We start from the raw sequence: 25,339 nt of genomic DNA, 5'->3' as shown, positions 1-25,339 counted from the left end.
GAACTGTTAGGTGCTCTGTTATGCAGAGGATGCACATGATATGAAAACAAAAAGCATGTCACCAGTGTACGTTTACCAAACAGCAACTACAAGCTTTAAATGATATGTAAGTTAGTAAGATCACAAAAAAAATCTACGACGACTGCCCCTACCCCCCGTGCCCTACGGCTGCATTACGATTTGCCTTTCTTAAAAGTTGGCATCTCTGTCATCATTTCATCCTCATTACGATGTGCAAGTCGCCTACGGGAGTCAAATCAAAAGACCTGGACCTGGCGAGCCAAACATGTCCACGGACACTCCTGGCACTAAAAGCCATATGCTTTTTTTTTAAATAGCACATGCAGGAGTTGATAATTTCATTGTTTCCCTTCCAACCATCACTAAAATCGATTAAACAAACAGAACCAACTTACCTAATCCATCGAAGCAAGGTCACAGGAAGATCCATCATTATGGTAGAAGTAAGATGGAGTTGGTTGTTACGACACTGTGCACCTTGCAGTTTCAGTCCTAAAAGGAGAAAAAACAAATTTCAATACTGTCTCTTAAAATTTCTGACAAGTTTTATATATATATTTTCGCAAGAATATCAGCACACGTACTGTGTGTGGCCACAAGGATCCTGAATTTTACAAAAGATGCTAGTAGACATAATGTTACAACTTGGAAAAAAAACAAAAAAAACTATTTGTATGCACAAATAAAACACTGCTTGGACTTTACGGAATGCAACACATTCATTATCACAGAAGGTTGCCTAGATTAACAATTATGAAAAATAAAGAAGAATCTGGATGATAGTATAATACTTGACAGAACATAATACAGTAAAACCTCATTAATTCAAAGTCGTTGGGATGCAAAAATCGGACTTCGTATTACGTAATTTCGAATTAACCGCCAACACGTAATTGCGGCGTCAAGATCTGTTACTGCATGCAATTAATTTTGATTCACAGTTCAAACCTCTCAAATGCTATGGAAAAAAAATTATTTCCAAAATGTATCCAACAAGGTGCATTTACAAGTATTCAAATAATGGACTTGATAACTCTCTGACAAACATAACCTCACGCAATGAAATCAACAGAAAGAAAACATGATTCAAAGACTAGGAGAAATCTATACTGGCTCCCCTGTGCAAGTGCTTTAACCATTGGATTACTGTACTGTATGCATTTTAGATGCCTTGTACTTGCATGGAAAGTACTCGATGCCCTTAAAACATCGCGGCTTATCGAACCTTCCTATGATGAGGGGAGAAAGTCTCTCACTTCCATTCGCATTACAACATTACAACAACAGTACAGCGACTATACTTGTACGATTTCCTGCCATGGCACTTCTAAGACCCATTAATACTTGCAATCACCTTGATTTTCAGTTTTAACTTTTCAAATGCCATGGGAAACACTATTTCAGAAATGTATCCAATAAGGTGCAATACATTATTCAACAATGTTGACATTCAAAACAATGGCAAATATAGCCTCACGAAAAAAACATGATTCAAAGACGAGGACAAATTATGCTGGCTCCCCTGTGCAAATCCTTTTGGATTACTGTACTATTTGCATTTTTAGATGCCTTGTACTTGCACGGAAAGTGCCCGACGCCCTTAAAACATACTGATATTGTGGTGTTCCTTAACCCTAGAACTGCTGCAGGTTTAACTGTCAAATGCTGCAGTTACTTTCCTCAATATACACTATGAAATTAGAATCATCCCAGTAAACTCATATTAATCCCAATAAATCCATATTATACACCAATAGAAAGCTGAAAGATTGATCAATATGAAGATGTGAGAAATAATTTTCAAAATTGTCACGATTTCTAACTATATTTTTTTTTAACAAAGGAAATTGTCGAAATATTTTTCTCTAAGAAAATAATTTGTGATATATAATTTATTCCTAAAACATGATATCCTGAAATACACAGGTATGTTCTTACATTTTCCCCACACAATTCCTCACTTTTCATTTCAAAAGCTAAGTAAAACACATTTTTTCTTGAAACTGATTTTGAGTTCTTTTCACGAATTTTGAACCTACAGCTTATTTTGGTTTTCTTAGGGCAGTTTCTTTTTTTGTGTTGCGATCAAAGTATTTATAACAATATAAACAAATATCAACAATTCACACTTATCCCTTCACTGGTTTCTTCAAATATTGACGTACTGCCAATAATAATATAACTTGCACCGATTTGAACATTAATCCGGTTATCGGAATTTTCCATTACTTCCGAGGCACCTCGTACTTTGCTGTCACTTTCCTTACTTTCAGGAATAATTTCCTCGTCGGAATTAACACAATCGCTGTCACCATCAGTACTGTCGCTAAGATCTTCGGAAATCAAGCGCTCGATTTCAGAATAGTCAACAAAGCGGGCTGCCATCTTGATTCTAAGAACATATGAAAATACTTTCACTTTTACAGCTAAATGAACTTCTCCATACTGTTGCTTGTTTTTCAAAGACTTTCAAAAGTGAAGATAAAAGTATCAGTATTTAACTGGTATCAATATTAGTGCCATCTGGCGTCCAGTTATAAATCTGCGGCAGAAGAAAGAGACTGTTTGTCAGAAAGACGGTCCGTAGTTCTAGAGTTAAAACGCCAAATACAAAATAATTACTATTGCACTTGAACTTACCAGATATGAAGCACATTGTAGACACGCCGAAGTGGGTGAAAGTGCGGGAAGTTACCCCTGCACATTCCGGAAGACTTGTTCTTTCATGACACACAGAAATTTTGAATTTAAATTACTCTGTAAAATACTATTTTTTCAAAATGCAAAGGCAGTTTTGAATTCAAAGTTTGAATTTCGGTAACGGAACCGACATTGTTCTTCGAATTACGAATTATCCGTATTTTGAATTAAACAATTTAAATAACATGCAAAACTGTAGCTCATGTTTCTGGGAACGAGAACTGCTTTGAATTAGGCGAGATTTTGAATTAACCGATTTTGAATTATCAAGGTTCTACTGTACATACAGGAAATACTGTGATCCACAAACAAGAAGCTAACAATTTAAAAGAATACATACCAATCACTCCAAAACTGCAATCGTCAGTAGAAGTTCTAATTCCATCAGTTATGGTCACATCCAGCATCAGTTCTTCCAAAGGCCAGCTATTAGCCTGGGCAATGCATTGTCGAGTTGCAGTAATGTAGGCTTCAGGATTTAGCAATCCACCCAGCCATACATGGAATGACTGTAAAATAAATCCCCTCAAATTGAAATGCACAGCAACCTTTATTTTAAAAAAGTAAATCTTTGGACAAACATGCTACAATGTGCAAGTTCCTAACTGGAAACCCAGATTTTTCAACTGTGGGAGAAACAAACGAACAATCTTCCTGATGAAACACCATCTCTTACCAGAAATGAACCTAAGCATGGGTTGTAACATCTAAGTACTTGGATTTGAGTCCACTGACTATGAAGGTGGATAGTTTGCGATCTTTGTTTATTTGTGCACACCATTTTGGGTAAGAAGTCAATTACTCCTTGCCTTGGAAATGAAGATCATTATGCGAGTATACATGTTTCTGTGCCCAGTGTGACGGCTGCATATGAGAGAGAGAGAGAGAGAGAGAGAGAGAGAGAGAGAGAGAGAGAGAGAGAGAGAGAGAGAGTATGTATGTGTCTGTGTGCGCGTGTGTAATTATATACCACCACATTTTCTACCCTGCCAGCCAACATTCTGATGGCAAAAATGTTTCCATCCACAGAACTCAAAGTGGCCAACCACAGCGCTGGACTACAGACTTGATGACTTAAAGATCGCAGCCACCAGATTCAGCCTATGTTCTGACTCTAATAAAGACTTCTTGTATCTGTTGCCTGGTCATTTTTTGTGAACTCAAATTAATCATCTGTCCTAGCAAGGATATTTGGCTATTGCTGAACTATGTTACACTGGAACAGCAATAACAGACCATATTAGTAACATACGTAATCGAAGATGTAGAAGGCATGCACATCATGGAGTAGGACAATACAAAAATAATATATCTACATTATATTGTTACTTGAAGAGGAAGTAGACCCTCATGGTGCTGGATTGCCCATCACCAAGTGATCTACAGCAGATCAGGGAGGTGCCATAGGCAGAAAGGGGAGGGGCTAACAACAGACTGGAAGATATGAAAGAATGGTCAACGTGGAGCTTTGCAATATCATTTAAGAATGAAGACCCTGTGTGCAAAAGAAGCAAAGAAAATATAATGTGGCTGAAAATGGGAAAAGAAATGTTTACCTTATTCAATGCTGTACAATTTGTTGTCTAGATGTAACTACAACATATTTGTATTTACACATTTGTAATTACATCTAGACAACAAATTGTACAGTATTGAATAAGGGGGACCCTAAAACTTTTTAAAGCTTCGTAATCTCAGTTAAATACGGATAAAAAAAATGAAGTTTATTACTTTATTGAAAAGAAATGTGCCAATTACAAATTGAATTTGATGATAATCATAGCAATTAATACAAAAAATTAATTCTGTTCTCTTTTAAAGATTTTAAATTTGCAGGTCTCCATTCTTACATGACTGTTTAACATTCCCCACCCCACAAAAGTTTCAAAATCTTCTTCACCACTTACATTTCTAGTTTTATCCCAGTCATAACCAACCCTGTCAAAAGATCCACTTAAAAATCAAAAGCAGGTGGCAGTGCAACATACCTTCAGTTCTTTGGCTCCTCCCTGGGATACAAGTTGTGACACTTCCTGCAATTGCTTCACTCGCTGACTGAAGTCTGTAATCCACTGGATCACTGTACAACCACGAGGTACAGTGTACCGCCGCCAGCTTGGAGGTAGGATACCTTTTACCAGATCGCTCAGCATAGCTCGATGATAGTTGGTCTGTTTCTTATCTCCCTGAAAGTTAGGAGGCACAATTTGAATACCATGTTTAAAGAACATACAAAATATAAAATATTAACTTCACTGCACAACTTAATGCAATAAAAGTTCTGAAGTAAAATATGGGCTATATATAAAGTTAAGATGACCATATAACAGACAACTTCAAGTGCGAAAAATGCCACTGAAATCTGGTCAAGTACTCTTTTCCAACAAAAATTAAAATACAGTACCTTGCTGAATAGCATACCTGACATATAAGTACCACATCTTCCAAATCATGGATTACATCCTGCAACAGTCTAGCACCAGAGTTCACTTCACGCTCAAAGTAGCGGTACAATGGATCTTTGATGTTCTCTACAGTGCGCCGTAAAGTCTAAAATGAAAACAAAACCAAAAGAATATATTGGTGAGGGTCTTATTTATATTTATAAATACATTTTCTGCTCCAACTACAGAAGAGAACAGTATCACTTAACCCTCTTGCACTCAGCCTATCTGGAAGGGTCTGCTCAAAGCAGCTCAATCAGACTGATTTTTTTGAATTGCAACTAAAATATTTTAAAAATCATGATGTAAACAATTTAAAGCATATTAAAATGAAAGAAATCCACTAATACACAAAATTCAGAAATTAACACAGATTGGACGTCTCATGAGTAACATGGAAAGAAATTACTAAATTTTGAAACATTAACCCTAGACCGGGCGCGCTGGTTGTTTTTGTCAACCAGCGCTCTATTTTACGCTGTAATTCCCAGAACTGTCAGTCTTTCACCACCTTGCAACTAATACCTTTACTCTCACTCTTGACCTTCAGTTCAGTCGAATTTCGACAACAGCGGAAGCGATACGTGAGTAATTATTTCGAGCGAAATCTTGGAACCAGAAGCTGGTTGACAAAGTCAACCGCGCGCCTGGTCATGTAAGTAAAATTTATTTCTTTAAAATTTCTTTTCCTCTGTACTTTTCAGGTAATTAGCGAAAGTCAGGCGTAATTACATGTAGTATATTTCTATTTTAGGTCTCGTTTTGTCAATGATGAAGACATATCTGACATTTTGAGCCAGTTGTCCGATGAAATATAGGACTCTGCTTTGGATTTTTTGAATGGGGAAGAGGAAATTATAAACGTATCGGATCAGTGAAAAGACGATAACGACAGGAAATTTATCTTCGTGAGAGATGGAGGAACAATGTGGTCCACGATGGACTTTATAAAACTTACTCGAGGATAAAAGCAAGGAATATTGTAAAAATACTGCCAGGACCGGAAGGGGAGGCGAGGAAGGTATAAACAGAAATTGACAGTTTCATGCAGTTGATATACGCTGAGATGGTTGATGAACTATTATACTGGACTAATTTGTACATTTCTAGGAAGCGGAAGGAAGTGAATTACAGGCGTAAGGGGGATGCTAAATTTGCGAATCGCAGTGAAATTATGGCATTGCTCGGGGGATAAGTGTGAAAGATTTCCTGGACATGATAACAAAGTTTATTTTTCATCCAGTAATTTTTGGCTATTATATCTGATCATTGCATTGTATAATTGTGCAAATATTAAAATATGACCATTATTTTAATTTAATTACGTATCTACTGCTTAACTCATTTTAAATAGGCGCAGTATTCATGTTCATATCAGAATTAGTTCACGTGCTCATGATTATCCGCTTTAAGTGCATTCATATTAATCACTAATACAAGTTTTTGATTTCATTTGAAGAATAACATTGAAACAAAAGATAAAACGCCGTTAAATGAAATGTTTATGTGATTGGAAGCCTGTAAACTACTGAAAACGTAACTGGTTGACAAAGTCAACCGTGCGCCCGGTAGTGTGACAGAAATTGGCGTGCCCGGTCTAGGGTAAAAATAAAATAAAATATGGTTTTCAATGACGATATATATTAATTATACTGTCTTAATTTCTCTGACTATTACAGCTGAAAGAAAGAACACTTGATTCTGAAGAAATCCATATGTCCTGCATGAAGTATGACACAAAGTTATTCACAGTGCAAGTCACGTTCATTAATGTCAACTTCTTCCCTGACCAATACGCGGTCAGCAGCGACGACTGAAGGAACATCTTCAGGAATACAATCACTTCCGACATAACGGAAATCACTTTTGACAACAAAGTCACCATCACTACCTAAATGATCTGAGTACTGAAGCATTTAGGAATAGTTCTCCTTTAATCTGGCTGAGCCACTGCAAAATGTGGCACAAGCATATGCAGGAAAGGAATAATTAAAATGTATAAAATTATGATTTGTGAAATACAGCAAACACACGAAATATTAAACTGAAACAAAGAAAACTCTAAACTGATAAATTTGTAAGTCAAACAAAGTCAGATCCACACAATGACAACTACGAACTGTCACAACATACCCATTCGCAGTCAACAGTTTTCGTTCGTCAAAAATAAAAATATTTTGAAGGACTGAAGGATCGATCTGTTGAGTAAATGATAATTAACTCTAAGTTACTGCCACAACCATCTTTCACCATCTAACAGCACCACAAATGACAAACAGCTAAATATGACAAAGTCGATATATCGGCGTCACAAATGTTCTCACCGTAACGTCTCGCGCCGAGTGCAAGAGGGTTAATCACAATCCTCCTGGCAGCGATTTTTACAGTTCTTATACCATCAATAAAAGCTAATACTAGCAATATAATTAGAGTTCGTGGTTAACAGCATTTAAAAATCAGTGATTTAGCGTTTTGTAGCATCTAAACTAATCAAATTTAGCATTTTGTAGCAAATTGGTTAAAAATAGGCATAATTTGCTAAATTGCACACACAACAGTTGGGAGTAAAATCATACTGTTTAATCACACATTGCTCGTCATGCAGTTTTGAATTCACTATGGAAAATAAGACAAATATCAACATAAGACTGCAAGAAGTATTAACGAACACACAGGAATATGCTTATTTTCAAATTTACAAACACAATTTCAAAGTGAAAAATACTATTCTGAAAGTATTTATTTATCACAGTACAACACACCTACAAGGAAGAGGAATTTCAATGATGATTTAAGTACAACATGCCAATTATTTAGAAGGTGTCCTCCTTCATTTGAGACCGCCTATCAGTTACAATTATGTTGTACTTGCTAAAAGAAAACTCTACATCAACACTGTCCGTAGAGGCCCAAATGCACAGAAGTGCAGCCAAGGCAAAGGAAAGCTTGCAAAACATTTTCTTCTTCTTCTTCAAGTTTTTGATTGCAGAGTCAGCACATCAATATAGGCCATCTGTATGTATCCTTACATAAAAATGTCCCGATTTGTGACTTTCGGCATGCTGTTTGATCGTCACTTCGCTTCTACCCATGGCTAACAGACAATAAAATAAATTGCTACCGTACTTTTAAACAGAACTACTACTCAACACCAATATCTAGAATAACCGACTAAGATCAAGGGTCAACACACGAAGAGAATGAACGTGGTGCTTGAAAGTGTATTTGCTGTTTGACTGACTGGTCTTTGCAGTGCTCTTTAGCCAGTGAAAGAAATTCCACACATTGAATGATTTAACCGTTTGGCCTGCCATTACTTGTGAAAGGAAATATTCCCTTACATACTATTTATTTTTCTTCACTTTTAACATAACTTTGATTAATCACATAGGCTACATAAGAATACACAAAGCAAAGTGAGCTTTTAGCTCGTCTATAGTAACAGGAAACCAATGTTTTTGTTCGTATTACTGGTTTCAAGGGAAGCAGATCAATTAGCAAGAAATGTAGGGGCATAGGTATTGGTTTCCTTAGTAACGTGATCCCAGAACTGTGGGGTTAGAAATTCATTCCCTAAGTCCATTTCTTTCGGATTATTACCCAACCCCCTCCTCACTATAGAGTGAATTTCAAAAACTGGTTTACACGTTACAGAAAGAATCTTATTGTCAACAAGATCATAATTCCAAGTATCATTTTACTAGACTTCTCAACGGGCGAGTTGGCCTTGCGGTTAGGAGCGCGCAGCTGTGAGCTCGCATCCAGGAGATAGTGGGTTCGAACCCCACTGTCGGCAGCCCTTAAGATGATTTTCCGTGGTTTCCCATTTTCACACCAGGCAAGTGCTGGGTAAAACTTTACTTCTCGCAGCCCAACGTTTATAACATTATAGGGAAGTGAAAATAATGTAAATCTTACTTGGAATTCCTTTTAGAGGAGAGATGTGTTCATTGCCATGTCTAGGAACCCACCAGCCCGCCCGGAGAAATATCCAATCGTCTTATCCACGGCAAGAATCCTAACCGTCCAGACTAATCGTCTTGCCACCAGCTATCGAAGCACCTCACTCATTAGTTCCTCCGTACACAGGTTGGCAGCTCTGAGCATAGCTTCACAACATCCTTCCCGAGAAGGCCGCGAGCGTGTAAACAAACGACAGTCGTTCCGCGCGCAGCTGAATGTAGCGAGTGTTGGGCTGCGAGAAGTAAAGCATTGATAAGTGCTGGGACTGTATCATAATTAAGGCCATGGCCGCTTCCTTCCCATTCCTAGGCCTTTCCTGTCCCATCGTCGCCGTATGACCTATCTGTGTCGGTGCGACGTAAAAAAAAAAAAAGGAAAACTAGACTTCTCACGCGCTCTTGTTGCATTCTGGTTTTGTCACGTAGTTTCAATTGGCACTATCATCTCGGAACTGAAATCGGAACCACTTTCATCACTGTCATTTGAAGAAGAAGTATTTTCACTCTCCAGAGAATCTTTTCCACTTTCAACATCACTATTTTCAAGCCAGTTACGAATAAACTCATCCATGCCGCGCTTGGACGCCGCCATGATTGTTTACAACGAGCGGCGAAATGAGTTGCTTTTTATTTTCCGTATTTCAGCTCAGAGTTACTATTTACACAGAGAAAATAGCTTCAGGTATCATCTGACATCAATCGGTTAGGCTGCAAAACAAAGAGAATAAATCTCTCCGACCAGCTAACTGCGATAATGAACTTATAGATGTTCCGTGCACCAAGACGGAAGTGTCCGTCAAAGCATGTTACCGCTTTACGATCGCAATGGGCGCCGTAATAATTATTTCTCCTGAAATAAATAACAACCTTTATATCTTATTTTTAAGAAAAATGGATAGTTTTTAAAAATATATGTTTATTTCGTATAAAACTGAGAGTTTCGCATCTATTTCGCATAAATTGTATAATTTTGCATTTTGAACCAATTTCGCATTTTATCGCGAATTCGAAATCGCTAAAAACCACCCGTACGGGTCATATAAGATGAAGGCACATACACTGACAAAGTTTCGGCATATTTCGCATTTATCGCAAATGCTAAAAATCACAAACTCTAAATATAATGAATATTTCATTAATGCCAAGGGTATACAGTAAAACCTCATTAATTCAAAGTCGTTGGGACGCAAAAATAGACTTCGAATTATGTGATTTCGAATTAACCGCCAACTCTTAATTCAGAAATGCCAACCCTTGCTGCATCAAAAAATATTCTAAGACCTGTACTGCATGCATTTAACCTTGATTCAAAGTTTAAACCTTTGAAATGCCATGGAAAAGAAAAGATTTGCAAAATGTATCCAACAAGGTGCATTTACAGTATTCAAATTCACAATACAGTATTCACTTGGATAACTCGCTGACAAAAATAACCTCACGCAACAACAAAAGCACGATTCAAAGACAAGGAGAAATCTAAGCTGGCTCCCCCCCACCTTTTTTTTCCGTGTGGCTATTTCTAGCTGAGTGCAGCCCTTGTAAGGGAGACCCTCCGATGAGGGTGGGCGGCATCTGTCATGTGTAGATAACTGCGTCTTATTGTGGTGGAGGATAGTGTTGTGTGTGGTGTGAGAGTTGCAGGGATGTTGGGGACAGCACAAACACTCAGCTCCCGGGCCACTGGAAATAACTGATGAAGGTTAAAATCCCCGACCCGGCCGGGAATCAAACCCAGGACCCTCTGAACCGAACGCCAGTACGCTGATCATTCAGCCAACGAGTCGGACAGCTGGCTCCCCTGAGCAAGTCCTTTATTCACTGGATCACTGAACTGAATGCATTTAAGATGTCCTGTACTTGCACGGAAAGTACCCGATGCTCTTAAAACGTCATGGTTTATCAAATTTTCCTATGATGAGGGGAGAAAGAAAATTAAAGAAGGGGAGAAAGTCTCTCTCTTCTGTCTGCATTCAAACACAGTGCAGCGACTCGCCTATCGTTGTACGATTTCCCGCCATGGTACTTATCTCTTAATTCAGAAATGTGAACCCTTGCCACGTCACAAAGTATTCCAAGACGCATTAATGCATGCAGTCACCATGATTCACAGTTTAAACCTTTCAAATGCCCTGGAAAAAACCTATTCTTGAAATTTATCCAACAAGGTGCATTTATATTATTCAAATAATGCACCTGAAAAATGACTGGCAAACATAACCTCACGCATCGGAAGAAAAAAAATTGCACAATTCAAAGAAGAGGACAAATTATGCAAGTCCTTTATTCATTGGATTACTGTACTGAATGCATTTTTAGATGTCCTGCACTCGCATGGAAAGTGCCCGACGCCCTTAAAACATCGTGGCTTATTGAAATTCCCTACGAGTCTCTCGCTTCCGTGTGTATTGCAACACAGTGCAAGGAACCCCCCTTGCATGATTTCCTGGTTGGCACTTCCCTCCTATAAAACCATAAGTCCGTTTAGGCTCGGCATTAAAAAAACAATGCAGTTTCATCGGCATTATCAATACTCGGTGCGTACAAATTGATTATATGAGCCACGCTTTTTTGCGAACTGTCGGCATCGCCAGTGTTTGCGGATTCTGCTTCTCCAAACAGTGTCTGCAAAGTGATATTATGGTGTTTCTTAAAACTCTGAATACAAAAGAATTATGATTTTAATCAAACTTAGCAAATATGAAGCACACTGTAGACACACCGAAGTGGGTGAAAATACTGAAATCTACCCCAGCACGTTCCGGAAGACGCGTTCTATCGTAACACGGATAAATTTTGAATTTAAATTACTCTGAAAAAGAATATTTTTTAAATATAAAGGCAGTTTGAATTAAAAGTCTGAATTTCGGTACTGTGACCGACATAATAATAATTATTATTATTCGAATTAAGAATTATCCATATTTCGAATTAAACAATTTAAATAACATGCAAAACCATACCTCATGTTTCTGGGAACGAGAGCTTCTTCGAATCTGGTGGGACTTTGAATTAACCGATTTAAAATTATCAAGGTTCTACTTTAGTCATATTTTCAAATATTTCTGCATGCCTTCGACCTGACTTGCTGGCAGAGGATGCAAAGAATACCTTGGATGGACAAAAGATCTAACTCCTCCATAATCAAAGAGCTTTGTATCCCGAAGTGACTTTCCACTCTTGTTAGACAGAGAATCCTGCAGTTCTTTGTACATGTATTAAGAAGAGAAAATAACCTTAAAAAACTAATTGTTCAAGGAAAAGTAAACAGTAATAGGCCGCATGGAAGAGCTCCCAGAAGATTGATAGACCATATCAAAGATGCAACTCACGCATCTCTTTGAATGATGATTGGGAAAGAAAAAGTCCATAGGCAGTGGTGGACACCATCAAATAGTGAAAGTAAGCACGAGATCACGATATTCAGACATGAGTTATGCGACTGAGAAGATGTATTATTCTGGAATTAATAATGTTTGAAACTGGCGTATACTTTACAAAGTATCTCAGATGTGCTTTTGAAACGGAATCACGACATAAGTTATTGAAGCTCTCGCAGATGAGTGGAGGCTGGAAAACTTTTCACCTCTGGCACAACATTCAACAGATTCTAATTCTTGGAAGCACAACTGGAAAACTTTCTACAATGAAAAAGGATAATGAACTGTAAAAGTTTTTTTTTAAACAGTGCACACAGTGCAAACGAAGGCTCCATCCATTATGTTTGGTGCTCCAGAAGAGTCGAGTGATAGCGACTTTCCTTGTAGATGAAACATTTTCTTCAATAAATACCAGTTGGAAAATCCTAGGGTTTTAACATCTTACGAGTATACATCATAAGACATCCTTCTACACCTACCTCAGAGTGCCTTTAGAGATCTAAATTTGATCAATCATAATCTGCTTTACTTAATTTTCCAGAAAATGTGTCTTCATCAGATTTTATTTGACATTCCCTTTCAGTACCAATACAGCTGTTTTTCTGAAAAATTTGGTGTAATGTTCGAATAATTGGGGGAGTTATAGTTAATCTCCTTCAACCTTGCAAATTGGTACATAAACCACGTGGCATTCTTAGCATAGCCAATGTAAACAGGTGTGGCACTAAAAGGGTAAGTGAATAAAACCAGATGAACTCATGGAAACATTAGACAAATTTTGTTTTAACTGAAAACTTGAAGGATATGAACCTGCAAAGACTTTGGCAGCAGTTGCAACCAGGTAGTTGCAGAGTTGTGGAGCGTTCTCATCCAGGAAGGTCGACCATCCACTTCTTGCTCACGAGGTTTGTCCAGTCCTTCATCAGCTGCGTATGCCAACTCATCATCATCTTCCAACTGCTGCATCTTTAGCAACTTGCTTACTAGATCAGTGCCTGAAGCAGAAAAACTACATTAGCAAGTGGTAAATCCAAAACTTATGGATTATCAATTACGTGTGTGTGTGTGTGTGTGTGTGTGTGTGTGTGTGTGTGTGTGTGTGCGCGCGCGCGCGCGCGCGCGCGTGAAATCACTTCCATACCTATTAATATGTGAACAGAATCTTACCTCTGGTTGTAAGAAGAACTTTCTCAGCATTGTTTGGCAGTCCAAGCCATGAAGGTGTTTGACGATCTGACAGACTCTCTATCCAATGCAGGAAGTGGTCCCTGCGAGTGCCGTCAGGCATTGTGATATGCCGCTGTCCTCCCGGACCTCCAGCCACTCCATCCACATTAGCAACCAGAGCAAAGTCCGACTCAAAACTGCGTGGAGTGAACAGCTTAGCTAGGAAGGAGGCTAGTAGACGCTGGTCATAGTCGTTATCAATCTTACCACCATATATACACTGAGATAACAGGGTAACCAAGGCATCCCAGGGGACCTTTTCAGGTGGCAGATTTGTTCGACCCTAGAAAAATAAATTAAAGTTAAATTCATTGCTATTGTGTACCTATGACAAACACGTTCCTAAATTATATCAGAAAGCAACGGAAACTAATTGGATAACATAATCTAACAAATAATTCCCAAAAGAAAGCTACATCACAACTAATCAGTAATGTTAAAGCCAGCAACATTGAAATAAAAATATTTTCTAAAACATGAAAATATCCTGCAAATAATTACTCATTCATCATCATTTCCCTTTATCCAGCTGTAGCCGGGTAGGGGCAAATATGGTTCCTCTCCACTTTCTTCGGTCTTTCCACCACTCCTCCAACACTGTGTCTCAGTCCAGGTTTCTTTCTATAATACTACGTTGGATTGTGTCCTTCCATCTCAATCGTGGTCATCAACGGCCTCTCCTTCCTTGCATTTGCATTTCCATCACGTTTTCTGGCATTCTTAATAGGATCTTCTCTACTCTGTCATTCATTTTTTCCACTCTAATTTCTTCCCGAATTTTCTCATTCCTTATTTTCTATCTTTTACTCTTCTGTATCATAGTTTCTTTTGCTTCCATTGGTACATCTTTGTTCCATGACAAGTTTCTTACACTATGATAGAAACAGCTTCCAGCTTGAATCCTCTTACTAATCTCAGCATCACGTCGAGCATCCTCCATTAATTCACTCCCCAAGTATTTGAATGTCTCCACTACTTCCAGTGGCTTATCTGCAAGTCTAATCTGACCTTTCCCTTCTTTCTTCCCTCTAGTCATAACAAGAGTCTTACTCTTTTCTACACTTATTTTCAATCCACATTCTTCGATCTTCCCACTTATCACATCCCCTATATTGATACAAGAAAATCCGACAATCCATTTGCTCACGTCACGATATAGTCTGGTACTTCAGACAAGTATCATAGGCATGCCTGATGTGATATATCTTCAGTTCCAGTCAATCTGATATCAAATCAGGAGCAATCCTGCTACCGTATGTGACAATGGATGGTACTACACAAGAATATCCGACCAAGGGTCAGACTGACAGTACTAAACATGACAAACTAAGGGAGAACAATGGCTAAGGTGGAGTTCTTCCTCGAGACACTTGATAGTGCCTTTGTGTTGGAAATGACACAAATTCATCAAAGGGCTGCTGCTTTGTAGATATGGCAGGGGACTGCCAAAGGTTAAGGAAGATTACCCCACTAAAAAACCCTCTGCAGTGTTTAGCTTAGCAAGGCAACTGCAACAAGTTAAATGAATGTTGCTTTCAAAACTACAAGCCTCAAATGTAAAAGTGTTAAAATTACTGGACGTGACACATCTTCACACAGTTTGCAAAATTTGATGGCAAACAACCTGAAGCTCATTGGAGGTGCAGGAAAAGACAGCCATATCCAAGAAACAGCTCAGAATTCAAACTCTCAACGTCTCTCACTCTGACTAACAAATGTGAAGACCTCTTAGAAAGGAGCAAGCTTGGGATATAGTGGTTGAGTGAGATAAGGTGGAAAGAAATCCCTCAGAAATGGGTATACATTATGATGGAGTGGGAACATGAGTGAATCCAAAACTGGAGTTGGCCTCCTCCTTCACAAAGATAGAGACATACAGACAGATGTCAACTATGTGAACAATAACATCATTCAGGAGATTAGGAGTTGGAAATGTGCATCACACATTATTCCAAGTATATGCAACTCAAGCAGGATGTACTGCAGATGAGAAATAATTTCTTACTGAATTTGAACTAATGGAAGAGATCACAATAACTATGGGCAATCTGAATGCATGGCTTTGGGGACAAACTCCAAACGGCAACTTGAATGATTTCTGCATGTAAAATAACTTAAGAATATAAACAACAAGGCACCAGAAGCAGGAGTCATAAAATAACGAGACACAAATGGGATGGCAAGCTCAAAACTGTGATAGACTACGTCACTGAAGACCAAGCTGGTCCAAATGTTAGGGATTTTAAAGTCATACCTAGTAAGTGTTTAGATAACAACCATTAGCCATTAATAGCTCATCTTAAGATGTCCAAGTCTCCAAAGCTAAAATGAAGAAATGCCAAAGATCGAGACCTGGTTGTTGAAGGACACAGAGAAGAAAAAGAATTACCAAGCAAGGATAACAACAAAATAAACCAAAAATGAGATTAGAGGAGTAGAAGAAGAACAGACCTTGTTCACTGAAACTCTTGTTAAGGAAGTTCAGGAATTCTAAGGGAAAACAAAGGCAACACCGATAGAGAAGGAAATGCACTGGTGGAATGACCGTATGAAGACAGCAGTAAAAGAAATATGTTAGAAACAAGAGCGAGCACAGAAATATCAGAACATGAAGTTGGCTGTAAAACAACCATATCAACAGAAAAAGTGATGGGATGACTTTTTACTACCAGGATAGAAGAAGACTGCCAAAGAAGTAGGAAGCTACTATGTGAAGTGGTAAAAAGAAAAGTGAATATGGAAATGTCCTTACACTGGGAACAAATTACAGTAGTTTGATAACAGAAAAAGGCCTTAGAGACAAAACGAAGAGTTACTTCAGCATATTGTTAAATTGAGATGGAGACAAAACCACAACCAAATGTAGAATAGATGAAATCCAGAATACATTTTTGTACACACACATAAAAGAGCTTTCTAAATCTAAGTCATCATCATCATCATCATCATCATCATCATCATTTTCTTCTTCATCTTCATTTCCCGTTTCCAGCTTCCCGGGTCGGTTGTGAATTAAGGATCTCCATCGCTGCCTGTCTCTTCACCACTCTTCTCCTTTTTTAAGTACATCTTCTGGTTTTCCTCCCCTCTTCTCTATGCACTCCCACACAATCTGTCTACCTCTTTCGGGGTCTTCCTCGTGGTCTCTTTCCTATTAACTCTGAAAAAGCTTTTTTTTGGCACTCTCTCTTTCCCATTCAAATCATATGCCCATACCACTTTAGCTTTGTTGTTTCTATCCTGTCTTGATGTTTCAAGTTTCCTGTCCTTTTCCTTATCTCTTCATTTCTAATTCTATCCTTTCTGGTCTTGCCCTAGATACCTCTTAGGAATTTCATCTCCGCTGCCTGTATTCTATTCTCCTCTCGTTTTTTCGTAGTCCACAATCCAGCTGCTCGTATAGGTTCATAATAGGATGAATATAACACTTTCTTACATTTCTATGGGACGTCTTGGTTCCACAAAATAGCCCTTACATTCTGGTAAAAGCTGTCTGCTTGTTGTATTCTTTTCCCAATTTCCTCAATTTTCTTGGTTATCTCTCCATCTTCTGTGATTACACTTCCCAAAATCGAAGTATTTTTCTTAATTTCCCATGAGAACAAGTGTCCATTATACTTGCATCACAGCCAACAGGGTTTCCCCTTCCTCCCTTCCACTGTCAATGTGTGCCAGCAAACGTGTTTGTTTGCTGCTAGCTGTAGTGTATGAGCGTGATTCGGAATCATCCCGGTTAGCTCAGAAGCCAGAAGTTACAACAGTGCAAAAATGAGTAAACAATCATATTATACTTCTTCATTCAAGGTAAGTGTTAAAGAATATGTAAAAGAATTATAATGTGCAACAACGTATGATTTGGCATTGACAAAATAAAGAACAAAAATTAATTGTAGCAAAGAAAAGCTGCAAATTGTTGTGTGTGGTGCAGAAAAAAATTAAAAAGTGCTCAACTGGAAAACAAGAGAGAATTGTGATGTTGTAACACATGAAATGTTGCAGTTCAAAGAAGCACATGAAATTGTGCAGAACTTCAGGACTTTCTGGAAAGACCCCTACCACCTAGCGGCATGTATGAGAATATACTGTTCCAATGTGAGCAGCTGTGCTTGTTGAACTGAGTCAATATAATGTAAATTTAGAAAGTTGTTACTTTATTGTAAACAGCCATAAATAAATTCTTGTTTCACTGGTTATTTAGATAAAAAATAATTATTACTGGATTGAAGATTGAGCCTGCCTAGTGGCCATGATCGTTACGGCACAAAGTCTGACATTGTAATTAGGCAGTTTGAGTCCCATTGGTCGAAATAATTTTCACCATCAGAATGTTGACTGGCAGGGCAGGAGAGGTGGTGGTATGCAATTTCTAATCATTAGATTGTGTGCCAAAAGCCTGGATTCAATTCCAAAATCCTCCACAGTCTTCATGTGGAGTGAGAGCATATGATGCTGCTGTTGGCGAATCGTCAATTGGATGGGACGTTAAACTTCGAGGAGACCTCTTGGTGGAATTTGACAGGAGTAGGCTATGTGTCACCATGGGGTTTCATGACCTTTCCTACTATCATATTCATCATTCACTTCATCTCTCCAACTCCTCTGACCAGGTTGACATCAGGAAGGGCATCCGGTTGCAAAACCTCACTACGAAGATTCATCTCGCTTCATACCAAACCCTGTAGAGAAATGGGACAAGGGCTGGACATACACAATGGATTAAAGAGCAAACCAAGCTTTTTTTTGTACTTTACAACCTCACCAAGTCAACCTGTTCTTTCTTCTTCACATATTATACCCTCCCCCACTTTAGAACAGAAAAAACAAAATAGAGGTTCTTATAGGGGCCCAGGAGATGACCTAGGGGAGTCATTAATTCAACCTTGTGACTCTGGCTAATAAATAGGGGTGAGATGCAAATATAAGAATTCAACAAGAGAGTTCTCTTAGCCTCTCTCACCCCAATTCTCCACAATTCTACCTACACATGGTGCCCCTGTTAAGCTGAGCAACCCAGCGGAAGGTTGGGTATCAACCCCAGCGGGAATCTGGGTCAGCGAGCCGACAGGATGTGGAGGACAGTGGAAGGCAACGGGAAACCACCACTGGCAGTATCTTCCAAGACGTTCATGAGATGGACCTCTTTGTAAAAGATTCCGGAGGTAAAAATGGGATAAAAGAAGCAGCTAAGAAAACGCTTGGAGTCAAGGAGAGGAAAAGGGCAAAGAAGGAATGGATAACATCAGAAATGATAAGTAAAATGGAGGAACGCAGGAAATGGAAAACAGTAAATACAGAAGAAGGAAAGCGTAACTACAGGAAGTTAAATAATGAATTAAGAAGAGAAACAGAAAAGGCAAAGAAGAAATGGTTGACAGAAAAGTGTGATGAGCTAGAGCAACTGGAGAAAGAAGGGAAATATGACTTTGTACAAAGAAGCAACAAATATAGTATTCAGAGAAAAGAGAAGGAACAACAGCAATAAGGAAATAGAGGCTACAGATGGCACAATGATATATGAACCTCAAGAAATAATGAAAAGATGGGAAGAATACATAGAATGGCTATATGATCGGGACAATCGACCAAATGAAGAAGAACTTTAATTAGAGGAGGAAGATATGGTTAAAGAGGATGATAAAGGGGAAACCATACTGAGAAGAGAGATCGAAGCATCACTGAACGAGATGAAAAATAGAAAAGCAATGGGAATAGATGAGATTCCTGTTGAACTGTTAAAAGCGTTAAATAATGAAGGGAGAACGGAGTTGATTGGATTATGTAATCAAATATACATGACAGGAAAATGGCCAAAGGACTTCAGTGAAATCATCTTAATCCCTATGGAAAAGAAAAAGAACAGCAAAAAATGTGAAGAACATAGGACATTGAGTCTGATTTCACATGCAGCCAAAGTCTTACTGCGGACGCTCAACAGAAGGATATATGGAAAGCTGAATAACTTTATAGGTGAAGAACAGTTTGGTTTCAGGAGAGGAGTTGGAACAAGAGACGCCATTGGACTTCTGAGGGTGATAGGAGAGAGGTACATAGAGAAAAACAGGAAGGTTTATGCTGTATTTATTGACCTTGAGAAGGCTTTTGACTGTGTCAGATGGGACAAATTGATGACAATCCTGAAGAAACATGGAGTTGATTGGAGGGATAGAAGGCTAATAAAGAAGAATTTGTATATAAACCAGAGAGCAAGAGTGAGAATAGGAGATGAGTGAAGAAATTGAATTAGGAAGAGGTGTAAGACAGGGCTGCTCTTTATCACCGACACTGTTCAACATCTATCTCGAAGAAATAATCAATGAAAGTTTTGATGGAAATAGTGGAGTTTGTGTTGGAGGTAGGAGAGTAGAATGTATAAGATTTGCAGATGATATGGTTGTGATGGGAGAAAGTGAACGTGAAATGATACAAATGTTAGATAAACTCAACATGAAACTACAAGAATATGGAATAAGAATTAATAAGAAGAAGACCAAAAGTATGGTAATTGGAGGAAAAGGTAGAAGTTGTCATATTAGTATAGGAGGAGAAGAAATAGAGCAAGTCAGTAACTTCAAGTATTTGGGAAGTATGATCAGAGATGATATGTATTGCACAACAGGAATTAAGAAAAGAATTGCCATAGCAAAAGAAGGCTTCAGGAAAAAATCAAAATTATTTTGTGGACCACTAAACAAAGATTTGAGGAAAAGATTTGCTAAGTGTTACATTTGGAGCATAGCGCTGTATGGAGCAGAGACTTGGACATTGAGAAAGAAAGATGAGAGAAGATTGGAGGCACTAGAGATGTGGGTATGGAGGAGAATAGAACGAGTGAAATGGGAAGACCGGGTAAGGAATGAGGAGGTATTACGAAGAGTTGGAGAAGAACGAAGTATGTTACAAACCATTAGAAGGAGAAAAATGAACTGGATCGGACATTGTTTGAGGAGGGACTGTTTACTGAAAGAAGGAATAGAAGGAATGGTGAAAGGCAAACGAGGAAGAGGAAGGAAAAAATATCAAATGTTGGACAATATCCAAGGAAATAAATATTCGGACATGAAAAACTTGGCGCAGGACAGGCAACAGTGGAAGAGGTTCATCCTATGACAAGACCTGCCATAAGGCAGAATACCTAGATAGATAGATATAGGTGGGCAAGTACAGTTGTTCGTTTTACAGTTCATTTTACAATACCACTATAGGTAAATACTACTAATAAACTGTGTTAAAATGTTCAACAGTAAGGCCCGGTTTCATCAACACATGTTAGTACTTAACAAGGTGTTAAATCATTTTAAAATATGATTTAAGAAAATTTGCGTTTCATGAACAACTGTTAACGTTAACATATGTTAAACTGCACATTAAAGTTAACATCAGCCATTTCCCATGTTAAATGGCTAACATTAGCATTTAGCAACCTGTTCCAAAATGGCTGCTGTGAATCTCCCTTTAGATGCGGAATTGCTCTATTTAGATCTTTTACACAATAATCCTGATCGAAGAAGAGTTCAGCGACGTAATGACTTTGAAAATTTGCTGGATGCAAAATTTATTCGTAGATACAGGTTATCGAAAATAGTCGTTGCTAAGGTTGTTGACGAAATTCGAGCGAGCTGGAATATCCTACGAAGATAAACTTACCTCTTTCTCCAATGTTGCAGGTACGATTTTTTGGTACTGATTCTTTTCACATAATGGCCGGAGACAATGCTGGAATTTCTAAAGTCACTGTTACTAGAGTTGTTTGTCGAGTGTCAGCAGCAACAGCATCCATGAGGAGGAGGTATATAACATTCCCTTCAGTAGAAGAGCGTCAGCAAATTATCCGCGACGTCTATGAAATAAGCCGTTTTCCTGTTGTTCGTTCTAGGAGCAATAGATTGCACACGTGTAAGAATGGCAAATGGGCCGAAATATATCATAATCGGAAGGGATATTTCTCTGTTAATGTTCAGGTGATTAGTAAGCCTAACCTCCAAATCAGGGATATACTTGCTAGGTGGTCTGGTTCTGCACAATACAATACAATATATAATAACTCCCATATCGGAGCACAGTTTGAAGTGGGGACAATTAAAGTATTGTTAGGTGACAGTGGATACCTCCTAAGAAAGTTATTAACCCCATTGAAACCCTCGCGGACTTTCTACCACGCCTCGTCCTTTTCTTTTATCGTCAAGCCATCTGTGCGCTTGCACTCAATAACTTATATACAGTATATATTTACTAAATAATTCAATTAACAACTCTTTTTCGAAGGAGGAAAAATTAAAACTACGATTCCGTTCTACTTACAGCTGTACTCAAACAAAAGTGCACCAGAGCGCGCTGTAAAACAGCATGTTCGTACCACTGCCTCTTTGATTCGCACCAGTTCACAATATTGGGAGAGTTAACAGTCAATTAGTTAACATTTTACAAGAAAAGTTTGATGAAACGCAAGAAACCTAACAAGATCTTAAATTTTTAACTCCGTATTAACTAACTTCTTGTTGGTATATATTTAACATGTGTTGATGAAACCGGGCCTATGAGTACCATACAGCGTACTTACCATAGCTGTTGATTCAATCCAGGTGTCAAGGGTATCACAGGCCACACGAAGATCTGACTCGTTAAATTCATAGTACTTAGCCCATCCTAGAGGTACATAGCGGAGCCTTTCTTGTACAATGGCATGGAACCATGCCAAGAGGAAGTACAGGCGAGCTCGTTCATTGGGTGGCTTCATCATTCTTGAAGCTGGTACCTGAATGGAGGGAAAACAAGACTCGTGTGGTTACATGGTTCATAAAATGTGGCTCAGAGAAACTAAACTATAAAGATTCCCTCCTGTTCCATGCATAGTTGAGACTACATATTTGAAAATTAGTAGCAAGTCTGTCTTACACAATGAAAAAAATGTTTCCAACATAAGAATGAGTATTTCTCTAGACACTCACTGTCTTCAATTCCTCCTTTTGATGGGTTAGATAAGGAACTGAGCTAAGAAGTAATATTAGACCTTCAGTATACTAATTTTCATAGCCACACTTAACTTGATGTTAGGTTTTTCAGCTGTTGGGTTGGTAGTATACACAGAGTACATGAAAGAGTAGTTAGCAATTCAAGTGAATGCTATGAAATAAACCTGATAAAATAGCAGGAAACCACTTACTGTGCTGAAGGTGCGCAGCAAATTGGCACGGATGCCTGGTGGAGGTTCAAATACAAATATTCTTCCAGCTCGAAGTAGATTGACAGGCACCTTGGGATTGATTTCCATTGTTAGGAAAAGACGGAAGGCAGCATGAGGCTGCAGACTGTGCAATTTCTTCTCCAGCTGAACAAGCCACTGCGGTGCCAAGTGGACATTCTTCAGAAGTACCCACCTGTTGGATGTTTATACACAATACTGAATTCTTATTTCAATATATGAGATTTAGACTAGAGAAAATACTTACACTAATCATGGGGATTACAATAACTGATCAAAGAAAATACAAAACAAAATACTTTCTTCATATTGCAAACTTTCATGACCAATAGAATTCATAACGAGTTCAGGGGAAAAGACCTGCAGGAAGACCTAAAACCCGATAGATGGACATGACCAAGGTTGATCTAGTTACCAGAGGATGGACAGTGGATGATGATCTCCATGACAAGTTGTATATGGACAGGAAGTGGAAGAGGCTCATCAACAGTACCCAGGAAACTGGAACTGTACAAGGATGATGATGATGGATTTCAGGTCATGTATCAGAGTTTAAACGACCAAGTTTCTATCTTACTACTAAGAAACTCTACTATGAGGACGGATTTAAAAATAAAAAATTTAGGTTTTTGCACGTTTGTAAAACAACCCTCATTTCATTTTAATGAAACGAATGAATTTAACATAGTATGTTAACAAGACATCAAACAACTAGTTTAAGCACAAAAAATGTGAAACATCATTTTTAGTAATGTTTCTTGGTATGATAATTCTCAAAACAAGGTACAGGACCAAGAGTTTTGTTGCATTTCTTACAATGGTTGATAGTCCTTGTGTTCCTTTTCTCCTATCTTGATGTGTGAGCACACACATGGCACACTGTTGAAGATGGTCTTCTTCCTGGTTTGTTTGGGGGGGATAAGGCGCTTTATTTACCTTTATTTACCTTCGTTCGCTTCGGACGTGGCGGCTGTAAGACCTCATCCTCACTATCATTTAAGTCTTCACCACTTGAATTATTTCCAAATATACCTCCTGCATCGTCTTCCTCACTGTCTCCAAATACTCAACAATCACTTTCATCATTCATAAGAATTTCACAAACTGTATTGTCGCTTGTAAGCAAGTCAGCTCGACTTGGCGCAGCCATTTTCAACTGTTTGCAAGTGACTCGCTAAAGCTGACGACATCCGCTTAAAAACATTTCATTTCCAGCGCTCCCTGTGGTGATAATAACCTAACGGCTTCAGAAAATAGCCAACAGATGTCGGGAGCTATCCGTTTTTCAATCGTTCTCCAAAGACATACAGTTATGAAGATACATCACTTCAAATTCGGACACACAATATATTGCGCTGTAAACACAGCGGCACTTACCGCTACACGCAATATATTGCGCCGTGACCTTCAAGGGGTTAGTGAGGAAAAACAACATTAAAAAAGAATATAGAAGAAATTATTTTCTGGGCATTAAGCCAGGGTTGAATTGGGTTAGTAGCTCCAAACATTTTACCAGAAACTGCAGTTAACATTCTTAAGGGTCAACAAGGCTGGAAAATATTTCTTCTATATTCATTTACATATTTTATCCATTTTTCAACATATGAACCAAGTCTTTTGAGATATTTCTTCCATTGTGACATCAAGTTGAATACACCTTTCACAGAAGTCTGTTCCCTGGGAGTACAGCCAGCTGTGCATGACTAATTTCACTTCTTCATCTGAACTGAGTTGCTGACCACCTAGGAATTTCTTCAGTGTTCTGAAGAGGTGAAAAGTTACGATGGCAAGAAGGTCTGGCCTATATGCTCGATGAATGAGTTCCTTCCAGCCAGGCTTCTCAATTTCTGCATAATCAGTCTCTATTATGAGAAGATTCATCTCACTTCATAGCCAACCCTGTAAAGAAAGCATTTGACACACAATGGATTACCTATGGTTCCTATTTACTTATCAATCACCAATGAACAGGAGAGTCAATATGCCTCTACATTTTGCCTCTTATGTTACATAATTCCCTCAGTTGGTCTATACAACTTTTTCTTGGTCTTCCAACCAGTCTTCTCCGTTAGTCTTCTTTCCATATAAGCACGTGGTATTCTTAAACTATTCAATCTTTTAACATGCCCAAACAGTTTAAGCTTGGATGACTTTAGTCTTTCCTCCACAGTTAATACTAGGAGTGTTCAGATCTCTTCGTTCTTTACATGATCAAGTCATGTCTTTTGGAGGGCAGTTCTAAGAAACTTCATCTCACAAGCTTGAAGGCTGCTTATATTCTTTGATGTTAGTGTGCATATTTCCAAGGAATATGTAAGAATGGGAATGAGATATGACTTGTACAGGGTGATTTTTGATCTTTGAGGAACATTCCTGTCCCATAGTTTAGCACAAAACTGTAGGCACTGA

The 25,339-nt window shown here is 38.4% G+C and overlaps 1 protein-coding gene across 2 annotated transcripts in view; it reads right to left on the bottom strand.

Moving 5' to 3' along the window:
• Window positions 1-25,339, bottom strand: part of Dhc64C (dynein heavy chain, cytoplasmic) — a 353,617-nt gene that overhangs the window by 5,202 nt on the left and 323,076 nt on the right. For both annotated transcript variants that reach the window (XM_067155359.2, XM_067155358.2), the window contains exons 64-71: window positions 22,892-23,105; window positions 22,289-22,483; window positions 13,672-14,014; window positions 13,315-13,499; window positions 5,143-5,271; window positions 4,710-4,907; window positions 3,062-3,230; window positions 417-513 (exon numbers count right to left, since the gene is read on the bottom strand). In XM_067155359.2, coding sequence (XP_067011460.2) covers window positions 417-513; window positions 3,062-3,230; window positions 4,710-4,907; window positions 5,143-5,271; window positions 13,315-13,499; window positions 13,672-14,014; window positions 22,289-22,483; window positions 22,892-23,105 — 1,530 coding nt within the window. The remainder of the gene's footprint in view (window positions 1-416; window positions 514-3,061; window positions 3,231-4,709; window positions 4,908-5,142; window positions 5,272-13,314; window positions 13,500-13,671; window positions 14,015-22,288; window positions 22,484-22,891; window positions 23,106-25,339) is intronic.

This window comes from Anabrus simplex, chromosome 11 (assembly GCF_040414725.1).
Source record: "Anabrus simplex isolate iqAnaSimp1 chromosome 11, ASM4041472v1, whole genome shotgun sequence".
Classification (NCBI taxonomy): domain Eukaryota; kingdom Metazoa; phylum Arthropoda; class Insecta; order Orthoptera; family Tettigoniidae; genus Anabrus; species Anabrus simplex.
Note: the sequence above shows the minus strand (reverse complement) of the source record. Positions and strands in the feature narration are given on the sequence as shown.